We start from the raw sequence: 21,640 nt of genomic DNA on the forward strand, positions 1-21,640 counted from the left end.
GCAATTTTCTAAGTTTTTGACCTTGACCTTGGGACGAAAATGAAAAATCGGACAACGACAAGTTTTAGATAATTCATTTTGCTATTCAAACACCGAAGAACCCATTCCATTCAGTCAATTCCCAAGGAGAAGATAGATTTTTAATCCGACTACCCCCTAAAAATGGCTATTTTTGGGCGTGGCTCCGCCCACAATGGGCATGGCATGCCCTCATCCAGGAAAACACAACTAGACATCGATATCGAACACATAACCAAGTTTCATCAAGATCAGATCAAAGTCCACAGAGTTATGCTCTGGACAGTCAGACACACACACACACACACACACACACACACACACACACACACACACACACACACACACACCGAATATAGTTGTCACTGGCTGGCGCTCCTGAACCAAAAAGAAAGAGCTTGACAGGATAGCAGTTGACGATGAAGGCTTCTTGGAATAGCTCAGAAGAGGTGAAATCAGTTGGGATGAAGAACGAGTCATCATAAATGCCTAAAACCAACAACACTATACTAATGCCTTTACAAAAATGGTGGGATTATGCCAATCGGACAAATGCAGTTTCTGTCATCTTCTTTCAGAATGTAAAAAACATGTCGGAACAGCTGTACACAGAAAGACATGACAGCGTCAGTTGAGTAATCCACTGGAACATCTGTAAACACTTCAACATCCCGGTCCCAGAACAATCATGGAAACTCAAACCAAATCCAATCCTTGAAAATGAACATATGGTGCTCACGCATGACAAGATGATCCCTTCAAGTATGTACATTGCAAACAAAGCAATGTATCTGGACACAGTGCTCAAACACAAAAATAGGACTGTCTGTCCTGAAGCTCACCTGGATCAGGAGCAATAGTCACTCAAACCCTGAACTTTTTGATGCCGTGAACAAACTTTGGTACATCAAGGGTGATGAAGGTTGTGGTCAAGTTTCATCGAAATCATGTGTCTTTTCTGAAAAGAAAGAAAATACCTTTTTGGAGGGGGTCAAACCCACCCCCCTTACCCCCCTCTCTCCGTAGACCCCTTTGATGAGCGCTGATTTCGATGCAGTCGATACACTTTGATACATCATGGGTGAAGAATGTTGCGGTTGTTTCATCAAAATCGTGTAGTTTTGATGACAACAAATACCTATCTTCGGGGGGTCAACCTCCCCACCCCCACCCCTATTTACCCCTTTAATGAGCACAGATTTTGTTGTGGTCGATAAACTTTGGTCCATCAGGCGTGATAAATGTTGTGGTCAAATTTCATCGAAATTGTGTGTGTACTTTCAGAGGAGACAGTAAATACCTAATTTTTTGGGGGGAGGGGGTCAAAAAACCCCCGTTATCCACATTAATGAGCACAGATTTGATGCGGTCGATGCACTTTGGTACATCACTGGTGATGAAGGTTGTAGTATCAAAATTGTGTGTAATTTTGGAAACGAAAGGAAATACTTATTTTGTGTGTGGGGGGGGGGGGGTTCAACTCCCCACCCCCCGTAGAACATTTTTGAGTGCAGATTTTGATGAGGTCGATAGACTTTGGTGCATTATGGGTGACTACGGTTGTGTTCAAGTTTCATTGAAATCGTGTTTTGGAGAAGAAAGCAAATACCTTTTTGGGGGGGGGGGATCAAAAAAGCATGTAAACCCCCTTCATGAGGACAGATTTTAATTTGGTCAACACACCTTCGTTAGGCATCAGACATGAAGCTTGTCGCCAAGTTTCATCAAAATCTTGGTGACTGAAGTGTTTACGGATTCACTGACTCACTCACCTACAAGCACTGCTCGATCGCACAAGCTCACCTGACTCAAGTCGAAGTGAGCTAAAAATGAAAGGTCAGCATTGTTGATCGAGGTTTCAGTTCCCAATGACTGGATTAAATGCTATGGAAATGAGGAAAATGACCAAATACCAGGATCTGAAAAATGAGGTCGAGGACTTAGAAATTGAAGAAAGCTGAAATTATACCAGTTATTGTCAGAGCTCAGAGGAATGATGAAGAAAACCCTTGCTGAGTATTTAAAAATCATTCTGGGGAATATCACTACAAATGAGCTGCAAGTGGAGGCTGTCAGAGGTTCAGTGAAGATTGTGAAAAGAGCCCTTGGTCTTGGAACGAGGCTATGAGAACGAAGTTTCACAGTTTGGTTCATGTATCATGATCCTTTACTGAAAAACCTGGTGGAGATTTTGAGTTCTAGGAGAACCTCCTCCCACATTCTGAAACCCACAAATCGAGATAACAACCATCAGAATAACGAAGTCGACTGAACAATATACTTGCAAATCTTCGCTTTTGCAAGTAACACCGACGTCGTACTTGGCACAACACTTGTAAAATCCACCCCTCCCGTCCCCCCAAAAAGTTGCCATGGATCCATCAAATTGTCCATTTCATGATGATTAAAATTGACGATCTTAATCGAAGCTCAGGTCAATCCGATGAAAATTTATTCTTTTTCAGATGAAAATTCATTTTGGAAAGTTGACCTTGAGTTGATTTATGACCCCAGGAAGTAGTTGGTTTCCCAATTATGATTAGCCAATATGCAAATCCTGTTCAACTTTCAGGTCAATCGGATGAAAAAAATGCCGATTTTAGAAATTCAACCTCAAGATGACCAATATCGTTGTGGCTTAAATGAACCTTAAAATCAATAGGTTTCTTAGTTGTGGTTACTTGGACAACTTGGTAAAGTTTCGTGAAGATCGGTTTAAAATTGTGACCTGTAGGTGATTGACGTGCAAACAAACAGAATAACAAAGTTGACCAACCAATATACTTGAAAAATGTTCGTTTTTCTCAAGTAACAGACAGACAGACAGGGGTGAAAACATAACGTCCTTCCACCTTCGGTGACGGAGGTAACTCGAACGGCACTGGGTGGAGCACATACCTCCACGAGGTTGAACAGTTTACGTTTTGTATGCCACTAATCGACCAGATCTGCATGTGTTGACTTTATCCAAAATCGAATCGGTAAAACTAACTCATGGACCTACTTTTGTCAAAATCCATCCACAGCTTTTTCAGATACGTATATGGTTTTTGGCCCTATCTCTCAATGGTGAAGACTCACATACATATATATATATATATATATATATATATATATATATATATATATATATATATATATATATATATATATATATATATATATATTATTTTTTTTTAGCGGATCCGGATCTTCACCAAAATCGAATCCGTTCGTCCAGGTCACACAACCAACATTTCCACCAAGTTTTGTCCGAATCCATTCATAACTTTTTTCAGATTTCGTGCTCTATATCGTTTTTGGCCCTTCCTCTCAAGAGTGAAGAATCACTTTAAAAATTCTTGTTCGGATCCGAACTTTTTGAGAAAACTGACTATAAAAGAAACAAGCCGGTAGGCGGACATGGGTAGTCGCCTACCCAATAGAACCTGACGCGATGGGCCCGTTCGATGGGGAATGACCTGAGGATTAAGCACAAGAAAATTCATGATTCTAACTTCAAGGGTTAATGCTGCAGATTGTTTTTTCGTTAAAATACCTCCACATTTAGAGGTTTTTCGGCCATTGCTAGGCAACGGTGGTGTCCATAGCAACGGTTCTCATTTGCACACAACTAGGTCATGGTATGAACCTACCAACCAAGTTTCATCGAAATCGCCATTGTGTTAACGGAGCACTGGACTGAACAGACAGACAGACAAACATATCGATGGAAAAACTGATAATAAGGGTAGAACAAATTTCAAAATTAAAAAAAAAAAATTTTTCTTTTTCGACTCGATCGACTACCTAACATATCGACGGAAAAACTGATAATAAGGGTAGAACAAATTTCAAAAAAAATATATTTTTTTTTTTTCGACTGGATCGACTTCCCAACAGACAAGCTGGTAGACGGACATGGGGAGTCGACTGCCCAATATAACCTGACGCGATGGGCCCGTTCGATGGGGGAATGACATGAGGATTAAGCACAAGAAAATTCATGATTCTAGATTCAAGGGTTAATACTGCAGATTGTTTTTTCGTTAAAATACCCCCACATTTAGAGGTTTTTCGGCCGTTGCTAGGCAATGGTGCTGTCCATAGCAACGGTTCTCATTTGCACACAACTAGGTCATGGTATGAACCTACCAACCAAGTTCATGTATATCTGACTCATAGTCTCTGATATATAACGAACTTCGTTTTTTTTTATTGTTTTCGACCAGGGTTCATTCACAGTCTATCTTCTCCGACAGTTTTCATAGGATCCGGATGGAAATTTTTGACAATATGGCTGAATGTACTGCCCACAGTCGCTCGTGGCCCGATTTTTGATTTTCGAAAAAATAAATTTTAATGATTTTTCAAAAATTTCAAAGTCCCGTTACTAGGCAACGGTGGTGTCCATAGCAACGGTTCTCATTTGCACACAACTAGGTCATGGTATGAACCTACCAACCAAGTTTCATCGAAATCGCCATTGTATTAACTGAAATCGCCATTTTTAATACTCGTAATAAGGGGAGAAAAAATCTCAAAAACAAAATTATTGATATTTTTTTTCAACTAGATCGACTCCCCAACAAACCTTTTCATTGATCATGTGCTGACTAACAGCGCACACATGAAATTAACCCATTAGACAGAAGGACGGGACCCTAACTATAACACATACTTATCGAAATAACTGAATTCCGGGGACTGCTGTCTGTCTGTGTGCAAGAGGCTTCCAAATCCGTAACACTATGTACCAATAACTCATCCACGCCGTTCTTATAACCATCGACTTGATCTCAAATAATAATATGGTCGACTTCCCTTATTATTAACTTCAACCGAAGAGGAGGCCATTCATTCGGCCCACGTGACGACGCAACGGTTGCCAACATATGGTAGTTTGACAGTACTGCATATCCTTTTGAAATGTCGAGCAAGTTGGCAGCACGAACCGTTTTAAAATGTGGTTCGACTCAGCAGGAGTCAGGTACGAATATCATAGAAATGTATCTAATTGAACTGAACATCCACAAACATTTTACGTTGTAATGAACCTATATATCCCCTTTGGTATCTTGGGGGGGGGGGGGTTCATTAATTTTAGTCAATGTTATGGGGGCACATTGACCAATTTCTGATGGACCACGTGGAATCTTCTTCTTTAACGGCCACTGATTTATTTATTCCCACATTCTTGTGGAAGCTTGTCCCAAGTCTTTCACGAACCGGTTGGCCAGGCTTGACGTTCGACGAATCCAAGATTAGGGCAGGAATTTTTTCAAGGTACCGGCGAAAGAGGCGAACTGAACATGCCCACACAGACAACATGGGACAATCATGAACTTAAACGCGGACAAAACAGCCAATTCCACGTGATCCTCCAAAGGACAGCGTGCTCCGATATGCATCACCCCTTGGCTGGTATCGCAGCAGAAGGGAAGTTGTTTTTGCTTGTTTGGATCCGACAAATACGAGGGATCGAGTTCACCACCAAACAGCTCGAAATACGTGCCCGCCACTCGAAGAGCAATCCGGTCTTTCATGCAAAACCTTCAATCGCTCTACTGAGACGGACGTTTGTTGTTGAATCTGGTCCGTGTGATGTTGGAAGTTACATGAATGCACGACAATTACATGCTATGTTCTTTGTGGAGTTTTTTTTTCATTATTAGTTGTTATTTTCACGAAAAAAAAAGCAACGTGCGGTATTGGGAGCTTCATGAATATTAATGAGCGCACGATGAACCGGAAGTGACGTGAGGACCCTCGAGTGACGTCAGCGGGCCGTCGGGTTGTGCAGCACGAGTCGTGATTTAAAGGCAGTTGAGCGAAGGATCCTTCGTGTGTGCGCTGTCTTTGCTTATACACAACGGTACGCCATAAACACAGCCGGTCACAGGAATCGTAGTGTCAGGTTGCCGGGAAAAAACTCCGATCGGTTTGACGCGCCAGCGGAGTAGTTCGCGGCAGTGCTCTCATTATTCGTTACTCAAGCTGTACGCCTTTCAGATTTCAGAAAGTGAATTATACACGTTTCGTGCTGGTTATTACCGTACGATGTAGAGGTACGGTGTGTGCAAATAAATGTACCCACGCGGGAAATCGCGCCGCCACATGGCGCGATCTCGCGAGACTTCGCCTCTTCACGTCCGCCATTCGACGACTGAGGAGATTTTTAATTTTTTTTTTTGCGATGAATTCTTGATTTCCTCACATTGTTCTTCTCACTCTTCTCAGCATTCTCGCAAGTAAGACGTTAACGAAGAATCGGATGTAGAACCATTGAGAAAAAAAATCTTTTAACATAATTGAATTAATGGGTATTTTTCTGAAGTAAAGGCAGATCGGATTGAACAAACGATGAGGAGGTACCTCAGGGAGGGAAGGGGTCAGTATTTAGACCGTCCTTATTTTATAATTTACATCAATTTTTGGTTTGGGGGTTCAGGGTTCGTGCAACATCGAGAACACAGAACAATTTGGCGGGAACGCAATAGTCAGGGAAGGGAAATGCATCATCGGATGGATGGATGGATGGATAGATAGATAGATGGATAGATAGATAGATGGATAGATAGAGAGAGAAAGGACGACGAGGAGAAGGAGAACAAGAGAGAGGGGTCGGGGGATTAAATGGACGAGGAGGAGGAGAACAAGAACAAGAGAGAGGGGTCGGGGGATTAAATGGACGAGGAGGAGAAGAAGAACAAGAGAGAGGGGTAGGGGGATTAAATGGACGAGGAGGAGGAGAACAAGAACAAGAGAGAGGGGTAGGGGGATTAAATGGACGACGAGGAGAAGGAGAACAAGAGAGAGGGGTCGTGGGATTAAATGGACGACGAGGAGAAGGAGAACAAGAACAAGAGAGAGGGGTAGGGGGATTAAATGGACGACGAGGAGAAGGAGAACAAGAGAGAGGGGTAGGGGGATTAAATGGACGAGGAGGAGAAGGAGAACAAGAACAAGAGAGAGGGGTAGGGGGATTAAATGGACGAGGAGGAGGAGAACAAGAGAGAGGGGTAGGGGGATTAAATGGACGACGAGGAGAAGGAGAACAAGCGAGAGGGGTAGGGGGATTAAATGGACGAGGAGGTGGAGAACAAGAGAGAGGGGTAGGGGGATTAAATGGACGACGAGGAGGAGAACAAGAACAAGAGAGAGGGGTAGGGGGATTAAATGGACGACGAGGAGGAGAACAAGAACAAGAGAGAGGGGTAGGGGGATTAAATGGACGACGAGGAGAAGGAGAACAAGCGAGAGGGGTAGGGGGATTAAATGGACGAGGAGGAGGAGAACAAGAGAGAGGGGTAGGGGGATTAAATGGACGACGAGGAGGAGAACAAGAACAAGAGAGAGGGGTAGGGGGATTAAATGGGAAAGAGAAGAGCGACACTGCACTGAAGAGAAGGGTTTCCAGGTTTACAAATGACGCCAAGTTATGAAGTGAGAGATTGATGAGATTCAGGAAAGTCTTTGATGACTCCGAGATTTGGACAAAGATTGACAAATTCAGTTGAACAACAGGAGATGTAAAGGTGTCGGGGATGTGTAAGAATAACTGAGTCCACATCAGGTATTCGTGGGAATTGAATGTTGTCCAATGGAAACATGGACTGTAGGAGGGGGTTTTCAATACTCATGATGCAATGTTCTGACGCCATATTGGTTGGCCAGCTAAACGAGTGAGGAAAAAGTTAACGATCCATTGCAGTAAGTATCAAGTAAAATGAATCCTCTGAAACTCAAGACTAACTAGAGGGGGAGCACTCGGTAGAGTGCAAAACCTCCGCCGCCAAGACTGCTCGGTCACTCAAGTGAACCTGATATCCTATTCATTCAATTTGATGTCAACAGTGCTCACAGAGTTATAGTTTGCAACTTTCCCTTTTACTTTTAACTTTTACATACTCGATTAATTTGTCATAACTAGATTCCTTGAGACAGAAATTGATTTTACGTGGCTATATCCACCTGAAGTTCCAAAATCAGCCACAATTATAATTTTTGCATGTTTTTTGTTGGAAATCACTTATAACATGGAGAAATGCAAAAAAAAGAAATCGAAATTTTGTTGAAAAAAAAGTTGCAAAATTTTTTTTTTCTCTAACAATTTTTTTGGGGGGCGGAGGGGGGGGTTGGAAATCACTTAAAACATATAGAAATGCAAAAAAAAAAAAATTCAAATAAAAAATTAGTCTTTTTGTATTACGGAAAAACTCGACAGATTTCGACGAAACATTGTGGGGGGGGGGGTAGGTATGGTCCAAGGATCATGCCATTAGATTTTGGACTTGGTCCCCCCCCATAAAAAAAAATTATTGGAGAATTTTTTTTTTTTGCATTTCTACATGTTTTAAGTGATTTCCAAACCCCCCTCCAAAAAAAATTGTTGGAGAAGATATTTTTTTGCAACTTTTTTTTCAACAAAATTTCGATTTCTTTTTTTTGCAATTCTACATGTTTTAAGTGATTATGATTTCTACGAAACTTGGTGGGGTGGGGGGGGGGGTAGGTATCGTCCAAGGATCATGCCATTAGATTTTGGACTTGGTCCCCCCCAAAAAACAAATTGTTAGAGAAATTTTTTAATATATTTTTTTGCATTTCTACATGCTTGAAGTGATTTCCAACGCCCCCCCCCAAAAAAAATTGTTAGAGAAAAAAAAAATTTTTTTTTGCATTTCTACATGTTTTAAGTCATTTCCAACCCCCCCCCCAAAAAAAAATTGTTAGAGAATTATAAAAAATATTAATTATTATACTCGTCTGAAAAACGATAAATGTATAAACAGGCGAGCATTGGGTGGCTTTGACACCAACTCTGGTTTTTTTTTGCATTTCTACATGTTATAAGTGATTTCCAACAAAAAACATGCCAAAATTATAATTGTGGCTGATTTTGGAACTTCAGGTGGATATATCCACGTAAAATCAATTTCTGTCTCAAGGAATCTAGTTATGACGAATGAATTGAGTATGTAAAAGTTAAAAGTAAAAGGGAAAGTTGCAAACTATAACTCTGTGAGCACTGTTGACGTCAAATTGAATGAATAGGATATCAGGTTCACATGAATGACCGAGCAGTATTGGTGGCGGAGGTTTTGCACTCTACCGAGTGCTCCCCCTCTAGTTATTGGATTGCTTCCAATCAGGGTCATGTGGAATCCATCATGGCAGTTCATATAAAATCATTCCATTTCTCCAACAGCCTCATCTTGGATCATCAATTTGGATTCAAACCTGGTCCCTCTACCTTGGACATGCTGCTTCTACTGTCTCTCAACGATGGATGGAGGCTCTCGATATCAGACATGAGATCAGGGCTGTCTGTCTGCGCACGTATCGTGCCTTGCTTTCCAAGCTGTCTGTCTCTGGAATGCAAGGCCGACTCCACTCTTGGATGACTGACTTCCTCCACTCTCTAGGACAACGTGTGGCTCTCAATGGAGCCCTTTCATCTCCTCTCCCTGTCAAGGCTGGAGTTCCCCAAGCCAGTGTTCTCTGCCCCATCTTATTCCTCATCTTCATCAATGATCTCACTGACTCTCTGGAAAAGTCATTTTTAGGTCCCTGTAATGTAAGGACCTGAAAGTCCCTGGAGTATCCATCTTGTATTCCCCATGTTCCCCACCCCATCCCTCTCCCTTCCACAGATCTCTTGATGTCTCTGTTCCCCACTGTTTTGTGCTTCCCTCTCCCACCCCTCTTGTTTGCTGCTCCCCTTGTTGTATGTTCTGTGTGTTAGCTCTTATTCGAGCGTCGACATTGTATATTTAAAAAGAAAACAAAATCTCTTTGCTGATGACTCCTCTCTTTTTGCCGTGACGTCCCTCATCCTTCTGTCAGACAGGCAGCAGCAGCTTCTTCCCTCTCCTCAGACCTTGACAAAATCACAAACTGGTCAAGCGCTTGGAATGTGTCTTAATCCTGAGAAATCACACAAAATCGTTCTCTGTCCGAAAAGTCGATTCCGCAAATCCTCCCATCGACTTTCTCCGCAACCGTCATGAAGAGGTTCAGTCTCTCAAACTCTTGGGTCGTGCTCTCAGCCAGGATCTCTCTTGGGCAAGCCAGATTTCAAAATTGGCCTCCAAAGCCAAATTTCGACTGGGCATCTTCCATCATGCAAAGTCCTTCCTTGGCACACCTGAGCTTGTGTCCACCTACAAGGCTTTCGTCTGCAGCTGAATAGAGTACTACTCTCCTTCTCAGCTGGATCTCCTCCTGCCTTGCATCTGTTGAAACAAAAGCCTTTAATATCATTGGAATCTCTCGCAATGACTGAGTCTATGGGTCTATCACTTCACCATTGCCGAATGGTCGGTGGACTCTCTGTCTTCTTCCGTCTCATTTCTGGATGTGCACCCTCTGCCCTCTCCGTGCTTCGTCGGTATCTCCTGCCCTAATGGGTATCTCTGCTTTCACGGTTGGGAGGGGTGAAGAGGGTTTGAGGTGGTAAATGGCCAATCGATAGAGGTCGATATTGTATGTCATCACCATCTTGCAAATCTTAAGGTTGAAGTCTCTAAGTCATCTGATCTGGAAATGATCAAACACTGGTCTGAGAAATGCAACATGTCCCATAATCCTGGAAAAATCAGTCACATCTTATCTCTCCTGAAGGATCATCAAATGAACCCACCTATCTGTTTTCTTGGTCATCCATTTGAAGAGATTCAGTCCCTTGAACCTCTCGGCCTCACCATCAGCCATGACCTTTTCTGCCCCCAACCATGTATATCAATGCTGGCCTTCAAAACCAGCCACAGAATGGGCATCCTCTGTTGATCCAAGTCTTTCTTTGGAAAATCAGACCTTCTCTCAGTCTGCAAGGTCTTTGTGTATAGCTCATTGGAGTATGGTTCTTTGCAATGGGCTGGCACCACAGCATCACATCTCTCTCCTGGATAGTGAGGAATCAAAAGCTCTTAAAATTACTGTATTGGAATCTCCTGTGATGAGAACGAAGTTCAAGATCTGTTGCTCTCACATTGCAGGCATGTCAGTGGTCCCTCTGTTTTTCAATGTCTCTTTTCTGATATTGTTTCCTCTGCTCTCTCAATCCTCCAACCCTGCCTATCGACTCGAGGATGCACACGTTCTTCCAGTAACTGCAACTTTGTCGGGATTCCAAAATCCAGGCTGACTCCACACCTCAACTCTTCTATTCTTCGCTTCTCCCATCTATAGAACCTCCTTCCGGAGGTTGTTCCGTCTCGATGTTCCCTCTGGGGCTTCAATGAAGCAGTGCACCCTCATCTCTAATTCTGACCTTTTATCTTTATTGCCTCATTAATTAACCTGTCCTAAATCAGCTGTCTGTCTTGCCAGTTTCATTGTTTCCTTTCCTCCTCGTCTTCCTCTTCTGCTGTTCGTTCATTCCATTGATCTCTGTCCCATTGTTAGTTCTACCTTGTTCTTCAATGAGCTTCACTCCTGTGAAGAAAAAAAAAATGAAAAAAAGTGGTATTAATGCTACAGATATTTAGTGAGGCCCACATAGAATATTGTGTACCACTATTGTTGCCAAAACTGAGGAAGGACATCGCTGCCATAGTGAGGGTTCAGTGTGCAGCTACTACAATCGATTGCGAGATTCAGCTATGAGGAGCGGCTGAAGGAGATATGACTTTGTACATTAAAAAGGACGCGATCTCATGGAGATGTTTGGGACAATGAACGGTATAGACAAAATAAATATTCAAGGTGTTCAGCAGAATAGACAGTGCTGGATCTATGAGCCCCCAACCCGAGAGTAGAGAAGAGAGTTAAGACTGTCGTAAGGCAAGGGTCTTTCACTCCGAGAGCATTTAATGCATGCAGTGGTTTCCCTGGAAGGGCAGTGTCAGCAGAGCAGTATGTCGGTTTTAAACTGGAATTAGGTACTGATGATAATTGAGGGGGTATAGGGATACATGCAAGTTGGTGCAATTGGTACTTTGGGTATGGACGGCTGATTATATACATGTTTGGTGATTGCGGTGTCTGTGAGAGGGTCTCGTGAAAAAGTGAACGTAAGGTCGATGATTGATTCTTCATTTGTCACCCCACAACCCTCTTCACTCCCTCCCCCTCGAAAAAGCCCCCAAGTGATCTGAAGATATCCCTGCCCAACTGTTTCTCCTGAAAAATAATTCGATAAATAAATGCATTGAATCGATGTGATGTTGATAGAGTCCAGACATCATGAACCAAATGAGCTCCTATTGTGTCCCAAGTTCCTCATATATCCTTCCAAGGCTGAACATCTCGTTTTGCTGTTCCAGCTGTTTATTTTCATAGCGAGCGATGAAGTGGTATAGATTTACAGTTCTTTGTATCTGGCCTTCATTCTAAAGGGTGTTCGAAAAGAAACACAACCTCGCTTGAAGAATGCTTGTGTACGAGTAATTTACAAAAATTGTTGAGTCTGATATTTTTTTTTTTTTTTTTTTTTTTTTTTTACGCGTGTACACGCCGAATCATGTTATCGAACACATAATTATAATGTCTCTCTTGATGTTCCGTCTCCTGCATGCTGAATGTAGATCTGTAGCTCTACTCGTGTACGAGGGCGTGGAAACCTTCATAGAAAATAAATCAACTCGGCTAACGTCTGGAGGTCTTGGTTGCCGTAATCCTTTTGAAATCAGCTGCCCATGAAAAGCAGCTATTCCTGTACATGATGATCATTGAAACAGATCGCATCGGGTTAGGTTGCATTGATATATGATATATATACTGTACATGGGTTGTTTCTTTTTGAACACCCTGTACAAGATGCATTGTTAGCTCCGCCACTGAAGGTGAAGGAGGTTATGTTTTCAACCCTTTCTGTTTGTTTTTTGTTTGTTTGTGTGCAGGATATCTCCAAAAGTTGTGGACAGATCGGGATGAAATTTGGTGGACAGGTTGGGCGTGTGACAAGGACGAACTGATTCGATTTTGGTGAACATCTGGATCCGAATCCGAGTACTCGAATTTCTTAAGTGATTCCTCGCCATTGAGAGATCGGGCCAAAAACAATAGATTGCATGATATCTCGAAGTTGTGGACGGATTCGGATGAAACTTGGTGGACATGTTGGGTGTGTGACACGGAAGAATTGATTCAATTTTGGAGATTTGAATCCGGATCTGATAATTTTTTGAGTGATCCTTCACCATTGAGAGATATGGCTAAACCGATATATAGCACGATATCTCAAAAAGTTGTGGATGGATTCGGATGAAACTTGGTGGACAGGTTGGGTGTGTGACCACGACGAATTGATTCGATTTTGGTGAAGATCTGAATCTGAATCCGACGACTAGAATTTCTTAAGTGATTCTTCACCATTGAGTGATAGGGCTAAAAAACGATATATAGCACGATATCTCAAAAATGTCATGGGCCAGATATGTTCTTGTGGATGAAGCATTATGGGATAGAGGTATGCACACTACCGAGTGCCCTTCTTGTTTTACTTTGTGTTTTCACTAATTAAAGGGTTCATCTTTGGCAACATCCCCTGTCTTTCCTTTTTCTCTGTTAAGTCTCACATCATATAGAAAGTAGTAAAAAGACACCCAATAACGTTCAAAACGAAGGTAAGTTCATCTGCTTTTTGTGCGTCAAAGAATGGCAGCAGATTTTGACAAAGTTAGAAGATGAAGAGAGCTCCTTGAAGGAAGAATGGGGGAGGTGAAGAAAGAGTGTGAGGGTGGTGGGTATGAAATTGGCATGATAACCGGTGCTTTACCTTGCAAGGGAGGTGACGAGGCCAGCCAGCATCGAAGAGTTCAAATGAAAAGCTTCACACCATAATCTGTTGAAGTACTGGTGTTAAGTAACATTATCTCGGTTTAAAACCTTTCTCAGATAATCATAATTAAATTATCCTGAAATTTTGTTTTTACAGATCTGAGGTCTGGGTTGTACTTGGGTAGAAGGCCTTTTGGTGCATATGAAGAGGCAAAGAGACCGCAAAGTAAGTGCCAAGCATTTCTGATTTTTTTTTTTTTTTTTTTTTGCATGATTTGGTAACCTGAATGTGTAGAGATGAATAAACTGAAACATTTTTGTTTCATGCACATTGACATTGTTTATCACACATGTGCTAATAGCTACTCCATTATAATATGCATTGTAGCAGCAAATTTAAATTGGGAGAAACATTTTTGGGAAGGATGTTCCGAGCCTACACATCTGCAGCATTGCTGCGCTTGAGTTGAACCATTTTTAGCTCGCATGGACTTGAGTCCGTTGAGTTTATGTGATCAAGCAGTGTCTGTAGGTGAGTCAGTCAGTCAACACTTCAGTCATCATCGCTTGAACCAAACACACGATTTTGATGAAACTTGGCGACAAGCTTTATATCTGATGCCTTACGAAGGTGTATTGACCGCATCAAAATCAGCTCATTAATGGGGGTCGACGGGGGTGTTTTTGACCCCCTAAAATAGGTACTTGCTCTGTTCTCCGAAACTACACACACGATGTCAATGAAACTTGACCACAACCATCACCACCCATGATGTACTGAATTTTTTTCTCGGCATTTTAAAAATAATCGGGGTCTGAGGGTTTGATTGCTGGGAGGTTTGAGTGACTGTTGCTCCTGATCCCCGTGATCTTCAGTATGTATATATATATATATATATATGTGTATATATATATATATATATATATATATATATATATATATATATATATATATATATATATATATATATATATATATATATATATATATATATATATATATACATACACACGCACACAGCTTATAGATAGTCTTCACTCCCTTTTCAAAATGTTCACCTTTTGTTGCCCTATAACCTGGAATTAAATGACATTTAATCAGACTTTTTCCACCTTTATTTACACATTGTAATCACAGCTTCCAAGTTAAAAACAAATTCTACAAATTTCAGAAAAATAATTACAAAACACAAAATTTTAATATCTTGGTTGGATAAGTGTTCACCCCCTCATAATAGCAATTGTAAATTAGCTCCGGTGCTTCTAATCACCTTCAAAATCACGCACCAAGTTAAGTGGCCTCTACCTGTCTTAAATTGTTGTGGTTCTGATTATTACCTCTGCCACCGAAGATGAAGGAGGTTATGTTTTCCCCTGTTCTGTCTGTCTGTTTGTTTGTGTGCAGGATATCTCAAAAAGTTGTGGATGGATCCAGATGAAATTTTGTGCACTGTTGGGTGTGTGACGAGGACGAACTGATTCAGTGATTCTTCACCATTGGGAGAAAGAGCTAAACCGATATCTTGCAAGTTATCTCAAAAAGTTGTGGACGGATTTGGATGAAACTTGGTGAACAGATTGGGTGTGTGACCACGACTAATTGATTCAAATATGGTGAAGATCCTAATCCGGATCTGACTACGAAAATTTATTCAGTGATTCTTCACCATTAAGGGACAGGGCCTAAAACGATACATAACACGATACCTCAAAAACGTAATGGGCCCGATATGTTTTGTTTTTTTGTATTCATTGTCGAGGCTCGTCTGAGAGCTAATACACAGTAAGGGGGTCATGAGACAAGAATGGGGGGCGGGGGGTTGGGGAGGGAAAGCCAAAACAGTGGGGAACAGACATTCAGATATCTGTGGAGGGGAGAGGGATGGGGTGGGGAGCATGGGGTATACAAGATGGACATTACTGGAACTTTCAGGAAGGATAGCAGGGAATTTGAAGGAGGTGGGTTTAGGGTGGATTAACAGGGGTAGAAAAGATCGAGGTTTTGGATGGGGTTAGATAGGTGGTGGTGAACAGCTGTTTTGAAGGCCTGGAGGGAAGAATGGAATTGAAGAGAGTATGGGAGTTTATTCCATTGGTGGGAAAAAAAGAGGAATGAAAGAGTGAATGTGAGCAGTGATTTGTGATTTTGTTAGTTTTACCAGAAGGGGTTTGTTGGCGGACCTTGAGTGCCCTGCAGAAATATGGTGGGGACATATCGCAGACAGAGCAGGGGGGAGCGAGACCGGACAGGCGACTGTAGAAGACAGAAAGACCACCGAGCTTCCTGCGGTGAGAGAGTGAGAGGCTCGAAGACTCAGCCTCATTGCAGGAGATTCCAATGATCCTAAATGCCTTGATTTCCACAGCGTGAAGCCGAGAAATGTGAGAGGCATAGAGCACCAGCTCAGAGGGGAGAGCAGTACTCCATCAGGCTGCGGCCGAAAGCTTTGTACGTGGTCAGCAGCTCAGGTGGGCTGAAGAAGAACTTTGCACGACGGAGGATTCCCCGTCGGCGACTGGCTTTGGAGGCCAGGTTAGGAATGTGGCTTTCCCTGGAAAGATCGTGACACCCAGAAGCTTGAATGAAAGGACTTATTCTGGAGGATTGTTGAGAAAGTAGATGGGGGTGGGGGAGGGTGTTGTAAACGGTCCTTTCAGAGAGACATAGTGAGAGTGTGGGATTTGTCAGCATTGAAAGACATGTTCCACCTGTTGGACCAGTTTGTGATGTTATCCAGATCTGTTAATGTTCTCACGGATCAGGCATTACGGGGCGAAGGTATGCGCTCTACCAAGTGCCCTTCTCCTCTTACTTTATGCTTTCACTAATTAAAGTGTTCATCTTTGGCCACATCCCCTGTCTTTGCTTTCTCTGTTAAGTCTCACGTCATATGGGAAGCAGTTAAAAGTCACCCAATAACGTTAAAAACGAAGGTGAGTTCATCTGCTTTTTGTGCGTCAAAGAATGGCAGCAGATTTTGACAAAGTTGAAAGATGTAGAGAGCTACTTGGAGGAAGAATGGGGGAGTTGAAGAATGAGTGGTGAGGGTGGTGAGTATGAAATTGGCATGATAACCAGTGCTTTACCTTGTAAGGGAGGTGACGAGGCCAGCATCGAAGAGTTCAAATGAAAAGCTTCACACCACAATTTGTTGAGGTACAGTCATGCGACGCTTAACGACATTCCGGGCAACGACGGATCATATATACGACGGATCGCATATACGACGGATCGCATATACGACGGATCTGCCAGCTCTGAAAAAAAAAAATGAAAAAAAATGTAGCTGAAAAATTCCTATCGCCGAGTGATGTTGCCGACGTAGTGCTGCCAGTCGTATAAAAAATAGCACATACAATTATGTACGCTGTACAGTACATAATATTTCATAATGATAATAAACGACAGTGTGGCCCTGTTATAATGCAACCGTTGAGGTCCATAAAATGTCATCGCGAAAAAAGCAGGGTCGTGCTAAATCGGGATTCAAGGAAATCGGCTTTCAAACTGAACCAACGTTTGCACGTTTACCTTCGAGCAAGTAAATTACCTTTGAATTGAAGAATTCCGCGAATAAGTCGTTGTTACAGTCAAAATTAAAACACATTTATTTTTAGTGAAGCTTTTCATGTTGTTAAAACAATCGCACTGTTCTGAAAATATATATCACAATTGACAGGAGCTCGTTTCTTCTTTTATAAATTATAACATCGATGCAATGATTACGTATTTATAAAATCCAAACGCTATTTATTCATCTTTCTATAATCGATGCGAGAGGAGATTGTAACCTGCTGCGAACAACACCGATGGCCGTCATGAACAGCACAAAGGTAAAACTAACGCGTCTTCAGTCTCTCTGTACAGGTTTGTATCCGAGGAACAATAGGCTATACCATATAGCCAAGGTGGCGAGTTTTGTGCAAGTACGATGTTCGAAAACGAAAAAAAAAAGATGTTCGCACAACGACGACGTCGCTTAACGACGCGTTTCTCAGAACGTAACCCCGTCGTTAAGTGGCGCATGACTGTACTGGTGTTTAGTAACATTATCTCGATTTAAAACCTTTCTCAGATAATCATAATTAAATTATCCTGAAATTTTGTTTTTACAGATCTGAGGTCTGGGTTGTACTTGAGTCGAAGGCCTTTTGGTGCATATGAAGAGGCAAAGAGACCGCAAAGTAAGTGCCAAGCATTTCTGAATTTTTCTTGCATGATTTGGTAACCTGAATGTGTAAAGATGAATAAACTGAAACATTTTTGTTTCATGCACATTGACATGTGTCTGTGTGTATGCACATTGACATTGTTTATCACACTTGTGTGAGTAACTACATCGTTGTAATATGCATTGTGGCAGCAAATTTAAATTGGGAGAAACATTTTTTGGAAGGATGTTCTGAGCGCACACATCTGCAGCATTGCTGCACTTGAGTTGAACCATTTTTAGCTCGCATGGACTTTCGTCCGGTGAGTTTATTCGATGGAGCAGTGTCTGTAGGTGAGCGAGTGAGTCATTCATCATCGCTTGAACCAAACACACAATTTTGATGAAACTTGGCCACAAGCTTCATATCTGATGCGAAACGAAGGTGTATTGACTGCATCAGAATCTGCACTCATTAATGGGGTTCTACGGAGGTGTATTTGACCTCCCAAAATAGGTATTTGCTTTGTTCTCCAAAACTAAACACACAATTCCGATGAAACATGACCACAACCTACGGCACCCATGATGTACTGAATTTGTTCACGGCATTAAAAAAAGAAATCAGGGTCTGCGGGGGAGGGGGGGTCTGAGTGACTTGCTCCTGATCCCCGTGAGCTTCAGGATGCACATACATATACACGAGGTCCATCTAAAAAGTAACAGGACTGACCACAGAAATGTTATTCCAAAAAATATATTGAAATCACAGCTTGTCCCCTTCAAAAGTTTCTCTCCAGTCTCACACACTTGTCCATCCTCCTTTTCCACGCTTCAATGCACCCCCCGGAAGGCTTCTTCTGGAATCTTTCGGAGCTCCGTCACGGCCCTTTTAATGGCCTTCACATCAGGAAATAGGGTTCCCTTCATCACCCCCTTGAGCTTGGGGAAGAGGAAAAAATCACAAGTGGCCAAGTCTGGCGAATATGGGGGGTTGCTCCATAGTTGGCGTGTTCCTCTCTGCAAGGAACTGTCGGGTGCTCAGGGCACTGTGAGCAGGGGCGTTGTCATGGTGGAGCACCCAGGCGTTGTTCTCCCACAGATCCCTCCTCTCGTACCGGACTGATCTCATGAGGCGCCGGAGGATCTCCTTGTACACGTATTGGTTCACTGTTTAACCCTGTGGTAGATTTTCAGTGATGATGCTCCAGACAGTGCCCTTGTTGATAGAAACTTCCTCAACAATCATCCGCACCGTGAGTCGACGATCTGCACGCACCATCTGCTTCACACGCTCAATGTTGTCTGCAGTTCTGCTCGTTGAAGGTTTTCCAGACCGTGGATCGTCTTCAACCTCCTCCAGTCCCTCTTTTAACGTCTTGTGCCATTCAAGACATCGTTTCGTTTGCTGCCTCTTGTACTAGACATCGTTTCTTCCCCATAGACTTGCTGCAGCATTGCGAAGGATTCAGAAGGTGTTTTGCCAAGCTTGGCAAGAAACTTAAGATTGGCCCTCTGCTCACGACTCGTAGCGCGAGGACTCAGACTAGACAAAGTGCAAAGCACGACCTATAAAAAAAATCACACTGATCGCATTCAACCATCACCAATCATATACAGGCACTCCTCACTTAACGACCTACCTGTTTAACGACCGCCCGGACATAAGACCAGCTCTCCGACCAGTCGGCAGCGGCAGCGCATCACTTTTTTTTTTTCTCAGTCTCAGTCTCGTTCCGGCAGTCGGTCGGTATTCACTACACTAGCGTTCGCAATCTCCAAGACTACATATTTCGTCTATAAATTTGTACTTTATTGTGCACCCCATAGTACAAGATGTCGGCGAAAAGGAAATGTCGGCGGTGTTGATGTCATAAATATAAAAATTGTGGAACTTGCTAACGTGCTTAATTTAGATGTTGAAGTGGAAGATATTGAAGAATTGGTGGAATATGTCAAGGTCAACCTTTCACATATGAAATATGAAAATCTCGGAGATTTCCATATGAAATGGCAAAAACTCGACAGAAGGGGTCATCACATTCATTGATTCAACGAAGACGGACTCGGAGATCGGTGGTGGTGTCAAGTCACTATGATACAGACGTTGCACACAGATTTCATTCACTTGTCAGTGGGGCAATCATGAATAGACTGGCTATATCATATAACCATTTTGTGTAATTCTCATTTCGGTGTGTTACAGAACGTGTGGCATTGCAAAGGTGAAGGAATCAGAAATTACATGTTCTGAGACACTGCCCAGTGCTGGCTGCAAAAGTTAACATAACCATCTGGCGAGTTCATGCTGTGCAGAGGCAGTCATTGAAAGGATCGACCGTAGAGGAACACTATCTTTATGAGTCTTTGGCAGACCATACATCCTTGGTCTTTGCGATCCGACAGGCCTAATTGTGTCGTGAACCTCCTTAAACGGGTCTCATTTGCAGAGTTGCAATCGTCTTTTTGCTATTTGTTTCTCCAAACGAGATGTGTGGTCAAGTTCAGTTGTCTTTCCCACTTTTTGGAACTTGGACACATCACTCAAAATCAGTCATTTTCTCAATGTCGTCACTCTTATTCAGAATAACCATGCCAGAGCCTTTATCTGGTCTGCAAATATGGATTTCAGAATGCAGGGGTTTCCTTAGAAGCCGGTTACCGGCGACCCGCAGCCATCTACTCAGAGAAAAAATGTCAAAGGTCGCCGCCTTCTTCAGCACCGATTTTTATTATTATTATTATTATTATTTTTATTTTTTTTCATTTTTTAATTTTTTTTTTTTTTTAGTCACCACAGAATCTCGACACCCCCTGTTTTGAAATCCGAGATGAAAACACATTAGTATTTCAATAAAAGCGGGCTTACTTTTACTGTTAGTACTCTCTCCAGGTCCAGCACAACACTGACCTAAAAATAACACAAGCAGCTAAAACACACCTCCTGCAAAAGAGAGTTCTCTGCTTTAGCCTCGTTTTGGACTGATGGCCTGAGTCCCCGATACCATACTGATACAGCAATGACCTCAAGAAAATAAACTTTGTAGGCCTCGCAGTGTCGGTGCCGAAACGATGGCATCGAAACGAAAATCCCTGTTTGACTTTGGATTTTCGAAGAAGTCCAAAGACATGGGAGGTCAGCTTCTGGCCATCGTAATTGGTCAAAACTTGCACTCTCGCGAGTGCGACGTTATTGTTCTTTCACGAAACACGTGTTTCACCTTGTCCATTTTGAGCTTTTGTCAAGTGATGCGACTCCAAAATACACGGTCACCCATTGTGCCTTTTTAATTTACAAGTGCGTGCCAGTACATGCGTGGCCGTACGTGCAAAAAAACAAAAAAAAAAACAATGTGACCACAGGGTGACCCGTATCTTGCCAAAAGATGACCACGTGTGACTTCTTTCAGGTCACACTGAGGTGAACAGAGCTGCTATCCACCAGGAGCTACTCCTTGAGGAATATCTAACTACGAGAGATTCCAATGAGAATCGTTCTCCAGAGTAACCATGAAAAATATGCGTTTGCCTCTTAACGTCACCAAATGACGTCATAATGTCTCAAGCTTGACATATCTCGAAAGCACTCATCGAGGTGTTCAATTTGAGGTACGACACGATATGGTTCCTAAAACTTGAAAATTTGACCTTGGGGTCAAATATGTTTGACCTCAGGCGCTAACCATGAAAGTCAAGACCAATCGCCACCAAAAATTAATCAGCTGAGCGCCAGACCATGAACTATATTCCCATGAAGTTTGAAGACG

At 42.4% G+C, this 21,640-nt stretch overlaps 1 protein-coding gene across 9 annotated transcripts in view; it reads left to right on the forward strand.

Moving 5' to 3' along the window:
- The first annotated feature begins 6,095 nt into the window (after positions 1–6,095).
- Positions 6,096–21,640, forward strand: part of LOC147030581 (uncharacterized) — a 163,944-nt gene continuing 148,399 nt past the window's right edge. For 8 of the 9 annotated variants that reach the window (XM_085874795.1, XM_085874798.1, XM_085874797.1 and 5 more), the window contains exons 1-3: positions 6,096–6,248; positions 13,880–13,948; positions 17,839–17,907. In XM_085874795.1, coding sequence (XP_085730921.1) covers positions 17,884–17,907 — 24 coding nt within the window. In that variant the 5' untranslated portion in view covers positions 6,096–6,248; positions 13,880–13,948; positions 17,839–17,883. The remainder of the gene's footprint in view (positions 6,249–13,879; positions 13,949–17,838; positions 17,908–21,640) is intronic. The other variant, XM_085874796.1, reaches the window with a different exon arrangement.

The sequence above is a fragment of the Eptatretus burgeri genome, chromosome 3 (genome assembly GCF_056783735.1).
Source record: "Eptatretus burgeri isolate ZD-2024b chromosome 3, Ebu_testis_v1, whole genome shotgun sequence".
In the NCBI taxonomy this organism is placed as follows: domain Eukaryota; kingdom Metazoa; phylum Chordata; class Myxini; order Myxiniformes; family Myxinidae; genus Eptatretus; species Eptatretus burgeri.